This window comes from Sorex fumeus, unplaced genomic scaffold (genome assembly GCF_029834395.1).
Source record: "Sorex fumeus unplaced genomic scaffold, SorFum_2.1 ptg000042l, whole genome shotgun sequence".
Taxonomy (NCBI): Eukaryota; Metazoa; Chordata; class Mammalia; order Eulipotyphla; family Soricidae; genus Sorex; species Sorex fumeus.
In genome coordinates, this window is record NW_026606099.1 from 3936463 (window position 1) to 3951429 (window position 14967).

At 46.9% G+C, this 14967-nt stretch overlaps 1 protein-coding gene across 2 annotated transcripts in view; it reads left to right on the forward strand.

Annotated features, from left to right (window-relative positions):
• The first annotated feature begins 1839 nt into the window (after window positions 1–1839).
• ADA2 (adenosine deaminase 2) overlaps window positions 1840–14967 on the forward strand; it is a 45960-nt gene continuing 32832 nt past the window's right edge. Inside the window, exons 1-5 of one of the 2 annotated variants that reach the window (XM_056120205.1) lie at window positions 1841–1878; window positions 7035–7118; window positions 9092–9165; window positions 9572–9898; window positions 13818–14043. In XM_056120205.1, the coding sequence (XP_055976180.1) occupies window positions 7099–7118; window positions 9092–9165; window positions 9572–9898; window positions 13818–14043 (647 nt within the window). In that variant the 5' untranslated portion in view covers window positions 1841–1878; window positions 7035–7098. Of the gene's footprint in view, window positions 1879–7034; window positions 7119–9091; window positions 9166–9571; window positions 9899–13817; window positions 14044–14967 lie in introns of both variants that reach the window. The other variant, XM_056120206.1, reaches the window with a different exon arrangement.

Below are 14967 nucleotides of genomic sequence, written 5' to 3' on the forward strand. Positions count from 1 at the left end.
AATAAATAAAAGGAAGTTTGTTTTAAAAAAAATGAATGCATACTTTGCATACTAAACATATGAGGGAGCATGCAAAGAAATTAGGCTCTGTGAACTAAAGCCATAGATTTGATCCTAGCGTGCAGCTGGGAGATGCCCCAAACACTGCTACATATGACCTAAAACCCTCCACATAGAAAAGTAATTTGGAGGGGAGGCCCCACAACCAGCAGTGCTAGGGGCCTACTTTTGGCCCAATTCTTGGAAGCTATTCCCACTGGTGCTTAAGGAACGGACCTTGAACCTAGGGTTTTTTTTTTTTTTTTTTGCTTTTTGGGTCACACCCAGCGATTCACAGGGCTTACTCCTGACTCTGCACTCAGGAATTACCCCTGGCGGTGGTGCTCGGGGGACCATATGGGATGCTGGGAATCAAACCCGGGTCAGCAGTGAACCTAGGGTTCTTGCAAGAGAGTACTGTTAGTCACCTTCTGTTTTCACTTTTGGTTTTCTTCTTTTTTTGTTTAACTTTGCGCTTCTAAGTTGTACCTTGGGTCCAGGCTATTCTGGTCATTTAGGCTGGATGGTTAAATTGTGCTGGGGCCTAGTTATGAGGTACTGCTCAGACCTCTGTACTAGGCGCCACCAGATTCAGTCTAGTAGTACTCTGGAACCTAGAGGTACCAGAGTCTGCGTACCAGGCATGCTTGCAAGTCCCTTGGTCTTTTTCCCCTATCCTCATTTTTTTTTCTTGTTAACTCAGTGGATGACTGTTTTGCTTTTTTTGGAGAAGATGACAAGGGGCCCAGAGGTCCCAGATGCAGAAAAGGAAGCACCTGGTGTTTGTGGGTATATCAGGGGCCAGAAGTTTTGAGACTTGAGTAGCAGGGTACAGGGCAAGCAGGTAGGTCATAGCTGGGCCGTGTAAGTGGTACAGCCTCACAGGACCGAATTTGGATGGTTTGCACCGTGTGTCATCATAGCTACACTCTATCCCAGCTGCAGTTCACTGAGACCTTACTATGTGCCGGACTTCTGCGTGCATTCACAATACACGATAGGTAGCAGGTAATTTTATTATTTCCATTTTCAGACCAAGAAGCTGAAACAGAGTTAACAACTTGGCCAAGGCCACACAGTTGTGAGCAGCAGGTGACTGCAAGGTTTGGCCTGACTCCAGCACCCTGCTCCAGAGCTTGGTCTACTCTACTCTCCGTCCTGGCTGTTGCCCTCTGTCCTGTTTCCTGCCTCCCACCTCCCCACCATTCTGCTGTCCTCCCCAATATCCCTGCTGGAACTCTAAGGTGTTCACATTTTATTCTGTCTACCTCTATCTAGTGGGTTCCGTCAAATCTCATTTCGAAATAGGGCATACCTCTGAAGCCATTCATGAGCAGATTTTAGAGTGCTTCCTTGTTGCATCTGTTGTCTGTTTTGGACCCTGAAAAGATACAGAGAGCACTCAAGCATACACAAATCCTCTCCACAGAATAGCCTACACACACACTCTCACATACACAGACATACACACAGAGGCACAGGCACACACACACAAACACCCTAGCCCATGTGCACATAAATAATCATGTAACTCCCAAGTAAGCATGCAAGCACATATGACTCTTTCCCAACACATAAATGCAAACACAGGCACAGAACACATGCTTATTCACACGCACATAAACACACATATGTGGGTAACACGCGCACGCAATCTCACTTTCTTGCATCAAAGCTTGGCACAGTTGCTCTCGGATGCGCCCGTGCAGTAGGAGCCCGGAAGGAAGTGAAACCTGTGGTGATAGGAAGTAAAACCGGATGGTTGTCTCTACTGTAGCTCTGGACACAGCTGTTGGGAGGGCTAAGCAAACAGCCTACAGTTTCTGGAACTGCTCTGAGGTAAAAGGGATCCCTTGGGGTTGGACTGGGGGGTCTAACTGGAGGGCTGGGATGTGAGGTGAACTGGAAAAAGTGGTCTTCTCCTGGAGGCCCCACTCCCCGCCTTAGACAGGTTGTGACTTTTCACAGGGTGGAAGAGCTTCTCCCTCACTGACAGCCTGTGGCAGGGCCCCCAGATGAGTCTCTGAGTCAGATGCACGGTGTCCGTCTTTGTTCTTGGTCTAGAAAGAAACTGTTTACTATAGAGAGTTTTCAGGCTCCCTTTTATTCCCCCTTTCCTTTTTTTAAAACTTAATTTTATTTATTTATGTTTGTCTGTGGGTCACACCCAGCAGGGCTCAGGGCTTCCTCCTGACCTTTACCCCTCAGCTTTCTCTCTGGTCCTTTCCCCCTTCTCTTTTAAAAACAAATGAAACATTTCACCAGGCAGAGAAGAGGAAATAAGTCTTTGGTACTAAGTGTTGAAAGGTTGTTTTTCCGAATGCCTGACCAGGCTGCTGGCAACTGTAGTAGATGAGATTTGTGTCTGTCTGGTGGGCCAGAGAAGCTCCTAGACTCTGGACTGTTGGGTCCTCCGTCAGGGGTCGGGGGTTGTTGGGAGGATGGAGTTGAAGGTCTGGAAGCTTGGGGAACTGCAGTGTGCCACTGAGTACAGGAGATGGATGGGGTACTTGCAAGCAGACACGAGAGGCTGGGAGAAGTTCCAGAACTGAGAGAAGCTGAAAAACCTCTTCAGAAGTTCTGCTGTCTGATTTAGGGGCGGCAGTCCTTGTCATGCCTAAACATTCACCTAGTACCTTCTAAAAATTCCCTGTTGGAGCCTGATCTCTCTCTCTCTCTCTCTCTCTCTCTCTCTCTCTCTCTGCTTTTTGGGTCACACCTGGCGATGCACAGGGGTTACTCCTGGCTCTTCACTCAGGTGTACCTGGAGGTGCTCAGGGGACCATATGGGATGCTAGGAATCGAATCCGGGTCGGTCGCGTGCAAGGCAAACGCCCACCTGCTGTACTATCGCTCTAGCCCCTGGAGCCTGATCTAAGAATCTTTGGATATAATCTAGCTCAGTGATTGCCAAACTTTCCATTTACCACTTCTACTTGACTTGGGGGGGAGGGGGTTGTTTGTTTTGTTTTGTGGCCACACTTGAAGTGCTCAGGGAACAATAGGGGAGCCAGGATTTGAAACAGGGTCAGTCATACTTCTTTTTTTTTTTTTTTTTGCTTTTTGGGTCACATCTGGCGGTGCCCAGGGGTTACTCCTGGCTCTGCACTCAGGAATTATCCCTGGCAGTGCTCAGAGGACCATATGGGATGCTGGGAATCGAACCAGGGTCGGCCGCGTGCAAGGCAAACACCCTACCCGGTCTGCTATTGCTCCAGCCCCCACTTCTACTTAATTTTTAAAAATTAAGCTGCTTAATTTGAAAAGAATTCTATCTGAAAAGTGCTAATCTTCAGGAACCACTGATCTCACCCGTCTGCCCTCTCTGGTCTTCCCTGCCCTTAGTGATTATTGTGCATCAGCCCTGGCCAATGAGCACTGGAGTCCGCACTCACTGTGGTGCCAGGGATGGAATTCACAGCCCCATGCCAGTAAGGAGGGCGGTCTACCCCTGAACCACATCTCCAGGCCCCAAATATACCCTCCTTCCAGGTGAAGAAACTAAAGCCCATAAATGAATATTATGTGACCGAACCAAGTTAAGAAAAATGCCAAGAGGAATCAATTCCTGTGCTCTCTTAGACCTTGATTCTGTTCCCTAGGTCTCCTAGGTCTGTCACCCCCTGCACTCTAGGGGATCAAGTAAGTGTTTGGCACGAGCGTGATTTCATTGAGGAATCCTGATGGTAGAATGGAAGTGACATTTAAAAAAAATTTTTTTAAATTTATTTAGGGGAGAGAGGGTTGGGCCATACCTGATGTAGCCTCTGGCTTACCCCGGACTCTGAACTCAGGAATCACTCCTGACAGAGCTCGGGGAACCATATGGGGTCCTAGGATCAAACCATGGGTGGCTGTATTATTTTTGCTGTATTATCTCCCCAGTCCTACATTTAACCTTTAAGTGGGGTATTTGGGTTCGAAAGAGATAGTATGGAGACTGAATGTTGAATGTAGGTAAAGGGATATACCTTATAACCTTTCAGTATCTGTATTGCAAACCATAATGCCCAAAAGGAGAGAGAGGGAGAGAGAGAGAGAGAGAGAGAGTTGCCTGCCATGGAGGGGAGGAGGCGGGGTGGAAACTGGAGACACTGGTGGTGGGAAATGTATACTGGTGAAGGGACAGGTGTTGAAACACTGAAACCAAATCATGAATAACTGTGTAACTGTGTCTCTCACTGTGATTCAATTAATAAATAAATTTTTAAAATAAAATTTTAAAACGAGATAATATGGGATTGAAGGCATTTGCCTTGAATATGGCCCACCCTGGTTTGATAAGTTATGGCCCAAAAACAAAACAACAAATAAATAGATATTTATACATAAAAACTCCTGAAAGACCTCCCCATGAGCTCTAATCAATGAAAATTCAAATTGTGTGACTGTAAAGCTTTTTTTTGATAACCTTTCTAACTGACCTTTCCTTGGTCCTTCCCAAAGTCTCAGGACAAATTTCTTCCTTCTCAGTCTTTTTTTGGAAGGGGACGCGGGGAATACCTGGCTGTGCTCGGGGTTTGCTCTATGCTCTAAGGTCACTTCTTGCAGTGCTGGGGATGGAGACGGAACTGTACCCGACATGCAAGGGGAGTGCCCAACCTCTAGACTATCTCTTAGTAGCACTGTAGCACTGTCCTCCAGTTGTTCATCAATTTGCTTGAGTGGGCACCAGTAACGTCTCCATTGTGAGACTTGTTACTGTTTTGGGCATATCGAATACGCCACGGGGAGCTTGCCAGGCTCTGCTGTATGGGTGGGATACTCTTGGTAGCTTGCCGGTCTCTCGGTCTCTCCGAGAGGGACGGAGGAATCAAATCTGGGTTGGCCGCATGCAAGGCAAACGCCCTACCTGCTGTGTTATGGCTCCTGACTATCTCTTAGTACCCTGAAATAATAGTTTTAGAGGTTTTTAGAATTTTTTTTATTTTGTTTTGTTTTGTTTTTGTTTTAAGACCTCACCTGATAGTGCTCAGGGTTTATTCCAGGCTCTGAACTCAGGGATCGCTCCTTTGTGGGGATTGGAAGACCATATGCGGTGCTGGGGATCAGCCCTGGGTTGGCTGTGCTCAAGGCAAGCACCTTACCTGCTGTATTTCACTTGCCCCTGGGATTTTTTCATGCTCAGTAGACTGAGAACATGCTTTGTAAGCAGGAGGTCCAGGTTTGATCTTAATCCCCAGTACCACATGGTCCCCCAACCAAAGCTGGTAGTAACCCCAGAGCACAGCCAAGTAGCCCGTGATACCAGTGAGTGTGGCCCTAAAAAAATGAACAAACAGCTCATATCCTGAGATTGGAGCCCATACTTTGCATTCGTAGCCCTGGATCAATCCCTGGCACCACCTGGCCCTACCCTGGCCCCAAGCTCAATTAGGAGTGACCGCTGGGTGTGACTTCAAAACAAAAGAAAATGCTATTGTTCTGAACTATCAAGATGCTATACCTGGACTTGCTCATTATCCTACATTATTTATTTCCTTTTTTTCTCTCATTTTTCATTTATCTTTTTTCTCCTATTTTTCATTTATCTCTCTGAGATGCCCTTTATTTGAATGTTGGGTTTCCTGAATCAACAATCATCTCACTTTCTTTCTTTCTTTCTTTCTTTTTTCTTTCTATTTTTAGTTAAAAAGTTAAATAACTCTGGGGGTTGGAGTGATAGCACAGCAGGGAGGGCGCTTGCCCTGCACGCGGCCGACCCAGGTTCGAGTTCCAGCATCCCATATGGTCCCCTGAGCACCGCCAGGAGTAACTCCTGAGTGCACGAGCCAGGAGTAACCCCTGTGCATCACCGGGTGTGACCCAAAAAGCAAAAAAAAAGAAAAAAAAAAGTTAAATAACTCTGGTGAAGGGATTGGTGTCAGTGGAACTTTGTACACCTGAATCACAATCATTAATAACTTTGTAATTCACAGTGATTCAATTAAAAAAAAACTTTTTTAAACCTGGTTCTCTCCAGCAAAGCTACACTTAGTGGAACCCTGAGGATGCTGAGAGGTACTGGGACCCTGTGTACCCCAGTACACGCGCTCCAGCCCAGTGACTATCTCCTTGACCCTCTTCTCATTATCTTTTCTCTTATTTTGCTCTACTTTCTTTTCTGCTCTGATTTTTTTTTTATTTTGGGACCCACACCTGGCAGTGCTCAGGATTTCCTCCCAGAGGAACATTGTTCTTGGGTCCTCCAGGTTGTGCAGGGACTGTGTGGTTGTGAGAATCGAAACCTGGATACCTTTGAGATATCATACAAGCCTTTTGCTGACCACTGGGGGAGGGGTGCTTTTTTCTTTTGTTTCGAGGTATGTTTTTCTTTCTTCTTTTTTCCCCCCATACCCAGCAGGGTTTACTCTGAACTGTGTGTTCAGGGATCACTCCTGAAGGTGCTCAGTGAAATATATGGGGTGCTAGGGATCAAAGCTGGGTCAATCGTAGCAAGACAAGTACCATACTCGCTATATTACCTCTCTGGTTATATTAGTATTACTTTCTAAAATATTTTCTTAAATGTTGTCAATAATGTTAGCTTATCAAGAAATTTCAGCTTTAAAAAAATTTTTTTCATCTTTTGAACTTTTCATTTCTAAGAACTCTTTTTTTCACTTTGTTAATTTTTATTTTTATTTTTTTTATTTTATTTTATTATTATTATTATTATTATTTGCTTTTTGCGTCACACCCGGTGATGCTCAGGAGTTACTCCTGGCTCATGCACTCAGGAATTGTTCCTGGTGCTGCTCAGGGGACCATAAGGGGTGCTGGGAATCGAACCTGTGTCGGTCATGTTGGCTGCGTGCAAGGCAAACGCCCTACCCGCTGTGCTATCGCTCCAGCCCCACTTTGTCAATTTTTAAAACCCCCTGATGCCGTTTTATGAACACGTTAGCTTCAGCAGTTCCTATTTCTCTAAGGATATTATTATAGCTCTTGTGCAATTTTCTTTCATTTCCTTTTTTTTTTTTTTTGCTTTTTGGGTCACACCCGGCCATGCACAGGGGTTACTCCTCCTGGCTCTACACTTGGAAATTACTCCTGGTGGTGCTCGGGGGACCATATGGGATGCTGAGAATCGAACCCAGGTGAGCTTGCCTTGCAAGGCAAATGCCCTACCCACTGTGCTATCACTCTAGCCCCTCTTTCATTTCCTGCATTGTCTGAACTTCCCTTCCATTTTTCTCTCTGTGTGTCATGTCCCTCCTTCTTTCTTACTTTCCCTTCCCTTCCTGTTTGTATAATGACGAGGATAAGTGTTGCTCCTTTGGCTGCAGTCCTTGTTCGGGATCACACAATTGAGTTGTGATGTTTGCACACACATTTGGTTGTGGTGTGCTGCAGATGGCACACTTTCGTGTGTCTCCAGGGGTCCCAATGGCAGTGCCACTGGGATCACACTCAGCATGAAGCGGTGCTGGGGATCTAACTCATAGCCTCACACTTGCAAAGCAGGTGTGTGACCACTGACCCTCTCTGTTTTACTTGGTTTGGGATTTTGGGCTACTCTCCCAATGGTACTCAGGTCTTACTCCCAGCTCTGCAATCAGGTATCACCGGACCTATATGGAGTGCTGGGGATCTTTCCTGGGTGGGCACGTGTAAGGCGAACAGTCTACCTGCTGGGCTTTCTCTCCAGCCCTCTCATCATATTTGAAAGTAAAGCGCACTTTCTTTTTTAAGTGAAACACTTTTTTTTTTCTTTTTTGGGTCACATCCGGCGATGGATGCACAGGAGTTACTCCTGACTCTGCACTCAGGAATTACCCCTGGCGGTGCTCAGGGGACCATATGGGATGCTAGGAATCGAACCCAGGTCGGCCACGTGCAAAACAAATGCCCTACCTGCTGTGCTATTGCTCCAGCCCCCTAAGTGAAACACTTTTTTTTTTTTTGCTTTTTGGGTCACACCTGGCGGTGCACAGGGGTTACTCCTACCTCTGCACTCAGGAGTTATTCCTGGCGATGCTCAGGGGACCATATGGGATGCTGGGAATCGAACCCGGGTCGGCCGCGTGCAAGGCAAACGCCCTACCCACTGTGCTATCTCTCCAGCCCCCCTAAGTGAAACACTTTTAAGGGGCCAGAGTGCAGCAGGAAGGCAAAGGCACTTGCCTTGCATGGAGCAGACAGGTTCAATCCCCAGCCTCCCATATGGTCCCCCGAGCATCAGGAGTGATCCCTGAGCACAGAGCTAGGAGTAACCCCTAATAACTGCTGGGTATGGCCTAAAAGCAAAACAAACCCCCCAAAAGCAAAACATTTTTTAAATTTTTTTAATTTAATTTTTTTATTGAATCACCATGAGATACAGTTACAAGCTTTCATGCTTGAGTTACAATCATACAATGATCAAAACTCATCCATCCACCAGTGTCATTCACCACCAATGTCCCCAGTATGCCCCCCATCCAACCCTCCTCCTGCCTCCATAGCAGACAATTTCCCCCATATTCTCTACTTTCGCGCAATATGGTCTGCAATACAAATACTGAGAGGTTATCATATTTGATAACCTACTTTCAGCACGCATCTCCCACCCTGAATGATTCCTCCAACCATCATTGACTTAGTGATCCCTTCTTTATCCCAGCTGCCTTCTCCCCCAGCTCATGAGGCAGGCTTCCAACTATGGGGCAATCTTCATGGCCCTTGTGGTCTACTGTCCTTGGGTGTCAAGCTCATGTTATTTTATATTCCACAAATGAGTGCAGTCCTTCTATGTCTGTCCCTCTCTTTCTGACTCATTTCACTTAGTATGATACTCTCCATGTCCATTCACTTAGAAGCAAATTTCATGACTTCATCTCTCCTAACAGCTGCATAGTATTTCATTGTGTAGATGTACCAAAGTTTCTTTAACCAGTCGTCTGTTCTCAGGCACTCGGGTCATTTCCAGATTCTGGCTGTTGTTAACAGTGCTGCAGTGAACATATAGGTGCAGAATGTCATGTCTACTGTGCTTTTTTGCACCTCGGTATAGATTCCCAGAAGTGGTATTGCTGGGTCATATGGAAGCTCAAGTTCTAGTTTTTGAAGGAATATCCATATTGTTTTCCAGAAAGGCTGAACCAGTCAGCATCCCCACCAACAGTGAGAGAGTGTCCCTTTTTTCCCACATCCACGCCAGCACTGGTAAGCAAAAATGTTTTAAACTTTGATTTTAATGTCTTCCTCAACATGTGCACCCTGGGGGCTTCGTCTCAGGGACTTTTTGCTTAGAAAAGCCCTCCTTGCCTTTACTCAAAGGCTTTTTTTTTTTTTTTTTGCTTTTTGGGTCACACCTGGCTATGCACAGGGGTTACTCCTGGCTCTGCACTCAGGAGTTACTCCTGGCGGTGCTCGGGGAACCATATGGGATGCTGGGAATCGAACCCAGGTCGGCCGCGTGCTATCGCTCCAGCCCCTACCCAAAGGCTTTCTGGGGTGGGGTAGAGAAACTGATAGACTGCTTCCTATAATCTGAGAAAGGGCTGGGAGAAACAAACTCAGAATTCCCACTCAACCCGCTGAGGCTCCATCTGAGTAATTTCCTCTTCAGGCATCATGATGTTGGCGGGACACCCCCCTGTGCACGCAGCCCTGCCCGCCCTGCTTCTGGGGGCGGCTATTTCTTTCTGCTCAGCCATCCCCATAGATGTTGCACGGAAACAGCTGCTAACCCGAGAGAAGATGATGAGGCTGGGGGGGAAGCTGGTACTGAACAGAGAGGAGAAGCTGGCCAATGTGAAGCTCATGGCGCTCAAAAAGGCTGAGATGCTGGAGGCCCTGAGGACACAGAAGTTCCCGCCCAGTATGCACTTCTTCCAGGCCAAGAGTCTCATCGAGAAGAGTGAGGTCTTTAAAGTCCTGCAGAGAATGCCCAAAGGTAAAGATTTGTAGACCTTGTTCTTGGAGCCTGGGAAGGTGGGGGGTAGGGGGAGACTACATTGGCAACTGGTTTAGTCTTTGGAGTCATTACTGTTCTAAATGGAATCGAGAGATTTCTCCTTTAACAAATGTTCCTTCATTCTTTTTTTTTTTAGGGTAAACATTTCTTTTTTTAAAATTTTTTTAAAATTATTTATTTATTTATTTTGAATTACCCATCCCTCCACCAGTGACCATTTCCTACCACCGGGTATCCCAGTATCCCTCCAACCCCCCCCCCCAACCCTTCCTGTCTCTGACAGGCATTCCCTTTTGTTCTCTCTCTCCTATTGGGTGTTGTGTTTTGTATAAGAGTTAAGCCTGATTTTCAGGGAGAGAAGTTGGATGATTTACTTTCCATTGATCACTTTGTATATATGGAGATGTCACGCGGCCGCATAAGCGGCCGCGTGGTTTGGAGGAAAAGTCCTAGTTCCCGCATACTCGAGCTATGCTTGTAGAGGCTTCTGGTCACTGGGGTTCCATCTGGAGGAGGCAGGATGCGGCACCTACCCCATCTGGGACTTCCCAGTGATCTCGGCTCTTTTGGGAACCGGGTGCCTTCTCCTGGAGCTGTGGAGCCCCCCATGCGGCCTTTCTTCTCTGCGGCTGTGTGCTGTAAAGATGGCGCTGGGGGGCGGGTTGTGTGTTCCCTCATTCTTGCTGGGAAAGGAAGAAGTTCACCCTGTGAACAAAGATACTGCTTCCAGGGAGAGGCGGGAGCAGGCCCCGGAAACTGCTGGTCATGCAGTAAAGCTAGAAAGTCATCTACCCCTCAGTAGTGTCCAGGACACAGAATCTAGTCACACTCTCCCCCTGTCTCCTTAAACTCCTATTCCCCCTTATCTTGTTTTTTTGGAGCTACACCCAGCAGTGCTCAGGCCTACTCTTTTTTTTTTTTTTTTATGTAGGAGTACTGCTATTTATTCAGCCACTGATTTTAGCTGATTGAATTGGGCATGAACTCCACCTTACTTTTTTTTTTTCATAATTTTATTTATTTATTTATTTTTCTTCTTATATTTATTTATTGAATCACTGTGGGAAAATTTACTAAGCTTTCAGGTTTAAGTCTCAGTCATACAATGATCAAACACCTCTCCCTTCACCAGTACTCATTTTTCACCACCAAGAACCCCAATATACCCCCCTCCCGCCCCTCCCAATGTCTGTGAGGCAGATGATTTCCACTTAACTCTTCTCTACATTGATTACATTCATTATTTCGACAAAAGATGCACCATTATTGTTTAGAATTTCCCCCCAACAATCAGAATTGCTGAAAGGGCATTGTGAAATACTTTGTTTTCTATAGCTGGTTATGAGAATCAGATAATATCGCATGGCTGCGATAGTGGTTGCGTGATTTTGGATTTCTGCAAAGAGCCAGATAATTACGAGATTGGTTTCTGTGTGTCTGGTGTTATGGCTGTGCTGGAGTGACACTCGTGGGGGGCAACTTGTGACCTCAGTAGGGCGTGAAGGACGAGTTGGTACCGTCCCCTTCCCGTGAGACTGCAGTTACCCCGTCACCGCCAGCTCATACCTGGCTTTCCTATAAGCGCTGAGGTGGCGGCCACCTTGCTGCTGGGGCCTCAGGCCTGACTCTTGGCGCTACATTTAGGATCATTGTAGGATAACACTCTTTTGTCCTTCCTCAGGTAGCTTAGGTTTGTCAGGTCACACCCATCTAAGAACACTGAACTTGTATTGTAAGCAATGTCCTTTCTGTGTGGACACAGGAAGACAGTTAATATTATGCTTTGTAACTTGGGAGTTGGTTGACTCCGAATAATATTTACTCCTGGGCATCTGATTTCTTGACTCAGTTGCCCTTAGTTCCTAGCACCCCAAAAGCAGGGTCCCGACGAGGGACTGAATGGACCCAGGGCAAGCAGTGAGCTACCCTGGCATCGAAATGGGCCAGGCCAAAAAGCCACGATACTCAACTATAAGTTGAGGGCATGATCATGGACAAATGCTGTCATGATCCAAAAGTAAGTAACGACGAGACTAGGACCCTGCTGGAGCTAGGAAGATTAACCTGGCCTGAGGACTGCGGAATGTAGAGTGAGATGTTCTCAGGAAGAACCAAACTAAGTTTATATCTCTTACTGTGCTCATACAGAATGACATTGCTAGAAATATTAGAAGTAGATTTATTACAACTATTTAAGTAGATTACTAATTGAAGGAAGAACACACCCTTGTTGGGATCCCACCCTTGGGAGGATCTCCTAGTAATCTGAAGTAATCTCTGTAGATGAGATTTTATCCTTGAGTTAATCTCCTGGAGGAGTGGTCTTACCTCTCTTTGTTGTTTTGTCAGTATTCAACCCACCTTTATGTCACTGCCTTATGTGACTGCTATATAAACTAAGACGTAAGCTCAGAAGGGGGTCAGAAGTGAGAGAGCTCGGGCTCCAGAGATCCAGAGTCAGAGCCAGAAGGAGAGAGCTTCCAAGACTGGGGCCCAGGAGAGAAGGAGGCAGAGAAAGACAGGAGTGAAGAGGATTGGAATAAACTACTATTGATATAGACCGGCCTGGCCCCCGTTTTTTCTTCCGTCTGCCCTTGGCCAACAGCCGTTCCGATCCAGGCCACACACAGTGGCTCAAGAGCACCGAACGCAGGCGGTGAAACAGTGCCGTCCAGTGAGCCCGTGAACATACAACCTTCGGCGTGATAAGATTTTACAGATCATTCCTCATGGGGCTTGGGGACCACAAGTGGTGCTCGAGATTGAACTTGAGTGGGCTGTGTGCAAGGCAAGTATGCCACACTCTGTACTAACTCTCTGGCCCTCAAACTCCGACCTTTTTCCAGGGGACAAGTTAACAAATAGGTTGCAAAATAAGATAGCATCTTGGATGAACACACTGTTAATAGTATTTTCTATAATACAAGCACATTCACTGCCTAATAAAGTAATTATAATCATAAACAGATATATAGCCATTTGCAACTTAAAAAAGTACTTAGCACTGCACTGCACTGTCCTCCTGTTGTTCATCAATTTGCTTGAGCGGGCCCAGTAATGTCTCCATCGTGAGACTTGTTACTGTGTTTGGCATATTGAATATGTCATGGGGAGCTTGATACTCTCAGTAGCTTGCCGAGCTCTCCAGGAGGGGCAGAGGAATCAAACCCTGCTCAGCTGGGCCAGCTGCACGCAAGGCAAACGCCCTACCGCTGTGCTATCACTCCAGTCCACAAAAGTGCTTCTACCTTTGCTTTTTAGCATTATATAGAGAGATGTTTAAAAAAAAATAGTTTGGTAAAGTAGCCTTATCAATTAGTGGAGAAGCCTTGTTACCTCAGCCGTAATTTTTACAATATATACTTTTAAAAACAAATGAAAAAATATGTATAGATAGAAAACAGATAGACAGACAGATAAGGCTGGAGAGAGCTCAAGCAGCTCTGCGTGTGGCTGGCATTCAGAAGCCAGGGTACCTTTGTCCTCGACCACAGAGTCAGAAATAACTCCAGAGCACAACCAGGTATGGCTCCAAAGTCAAAACGTAAAACACAACCAAACCAGCTCGAGCTCCCAACAGAGAGCTAAAGTAGAAAGACCCCCGCCTCACCCAGGCTGCAGCTTCCAGACCTCTGAGGCTGCTGTCCTAAAGATGCCCCTCCCCAGTGGAGGAGGCGGCCGAGAAACCCCATTTGACAAGCAGAGCGAAGTAGCCAGGCGACAGGGGCGAGGCGGGTGAGGCGGGCCAGGGCTCCCTGAGCAGGAGACGATGTTTGGTTTCCAGAACTGGGCCAGCTGGAAATCCTGCGCTTCCTGCTTTCCTCACCCAGCGACAGTCCTCGCCAAGTCCTGGAAGCCTACCCCGCTCCCCAACCTTCTTTTTCCGTGTTCTACCCAGGGGCTGCCTTACACCTCCACGACTTTGGCATCCTGAGTATGGACTGGCTCGTGAAAAATGTCACCTACAGGCCCCACTGCCATTTCTGTCGCACCCCAAAGGGGGCCCTGAAGTTCAAATTTGCCCACCCGACCCCCCCGGCACCTGCACCAGCAGAATGTTCGAAGTGGATTTTGCTGGAGGATTATCGTAAGCAGCTGCAGAACGTCTCTGAGTTTGACAACAAGTGAGTGAACTTCAGAAAGAACCAGTCCTACACCCACCCCAGGGGCCCAGCAGTGTGTGGTGTGTCTCTGATTACAGGTGAAGCACCTTTAACATAAAATCTAACCTTGGAAGTGGGAGTGGGGGGTGAGAGAGATAGTACAGAGGTTTATGTACTTGCCTTGCCTGCAGTAAGTTCCTATTAGATCCCTGGGACATATGTGGTCCCCTAAGTACCACCAAGAATGATACCTGGGGCTGGAGCAATAGCATAGTGGGCAGGGTGTTTGTCTTGCACACGGCCAACCCAGGTTCGATTCCAAGCATCCCATATGGTCGCCCGAGCCATGCCAGGAGTAATTCCTGAGTGCAGAAAAAAAAAAAAAAGGAATGATCCCTGAGAGGCTGGAGCGATAGTACAATGGTAGGCACTTGTCTTGCATGCAGCAGACCAGGGCTGCATTCCATCTGGTCCCAGAACCCTGCCAGGAGCAACTCCCGAACTCAGTGCCAGGAGTAATCCCTAAGCATCTCTGGGTTAGGGAAAAAAAAAAAATTCAGAGGTCAGGCCAGGGATGTAGCATATCACGGTGGTAGAGCATGTTTGACATCTAGGGTTCAATTTCCAATACCAAGTGGTTCCCTAAACACGGCTGGAGAACTGCACCTGAGCACTTAACCAGAAATCACCCCCAAAGCACAGCCAGGTGTGGCCCCCAAACAAGAAAAATCAGGGGTGGAATTCAGTATGTAGTGGAATAGGACACACACTTCACACACAGGAGCCCCGGGTCCCTTTCCTGCCACTGCATTCGCCATCCCATGAATACCGCCAGAAGGACCACTGAGCACAGAGCTGAGAGGAGCCCCAGAAAGAAAAATTCAGGGGCTGAGAATGCAGTTCGGTGGCTGGAAGTCTGCATTTAAGCACTAAGTTCAATTCCTA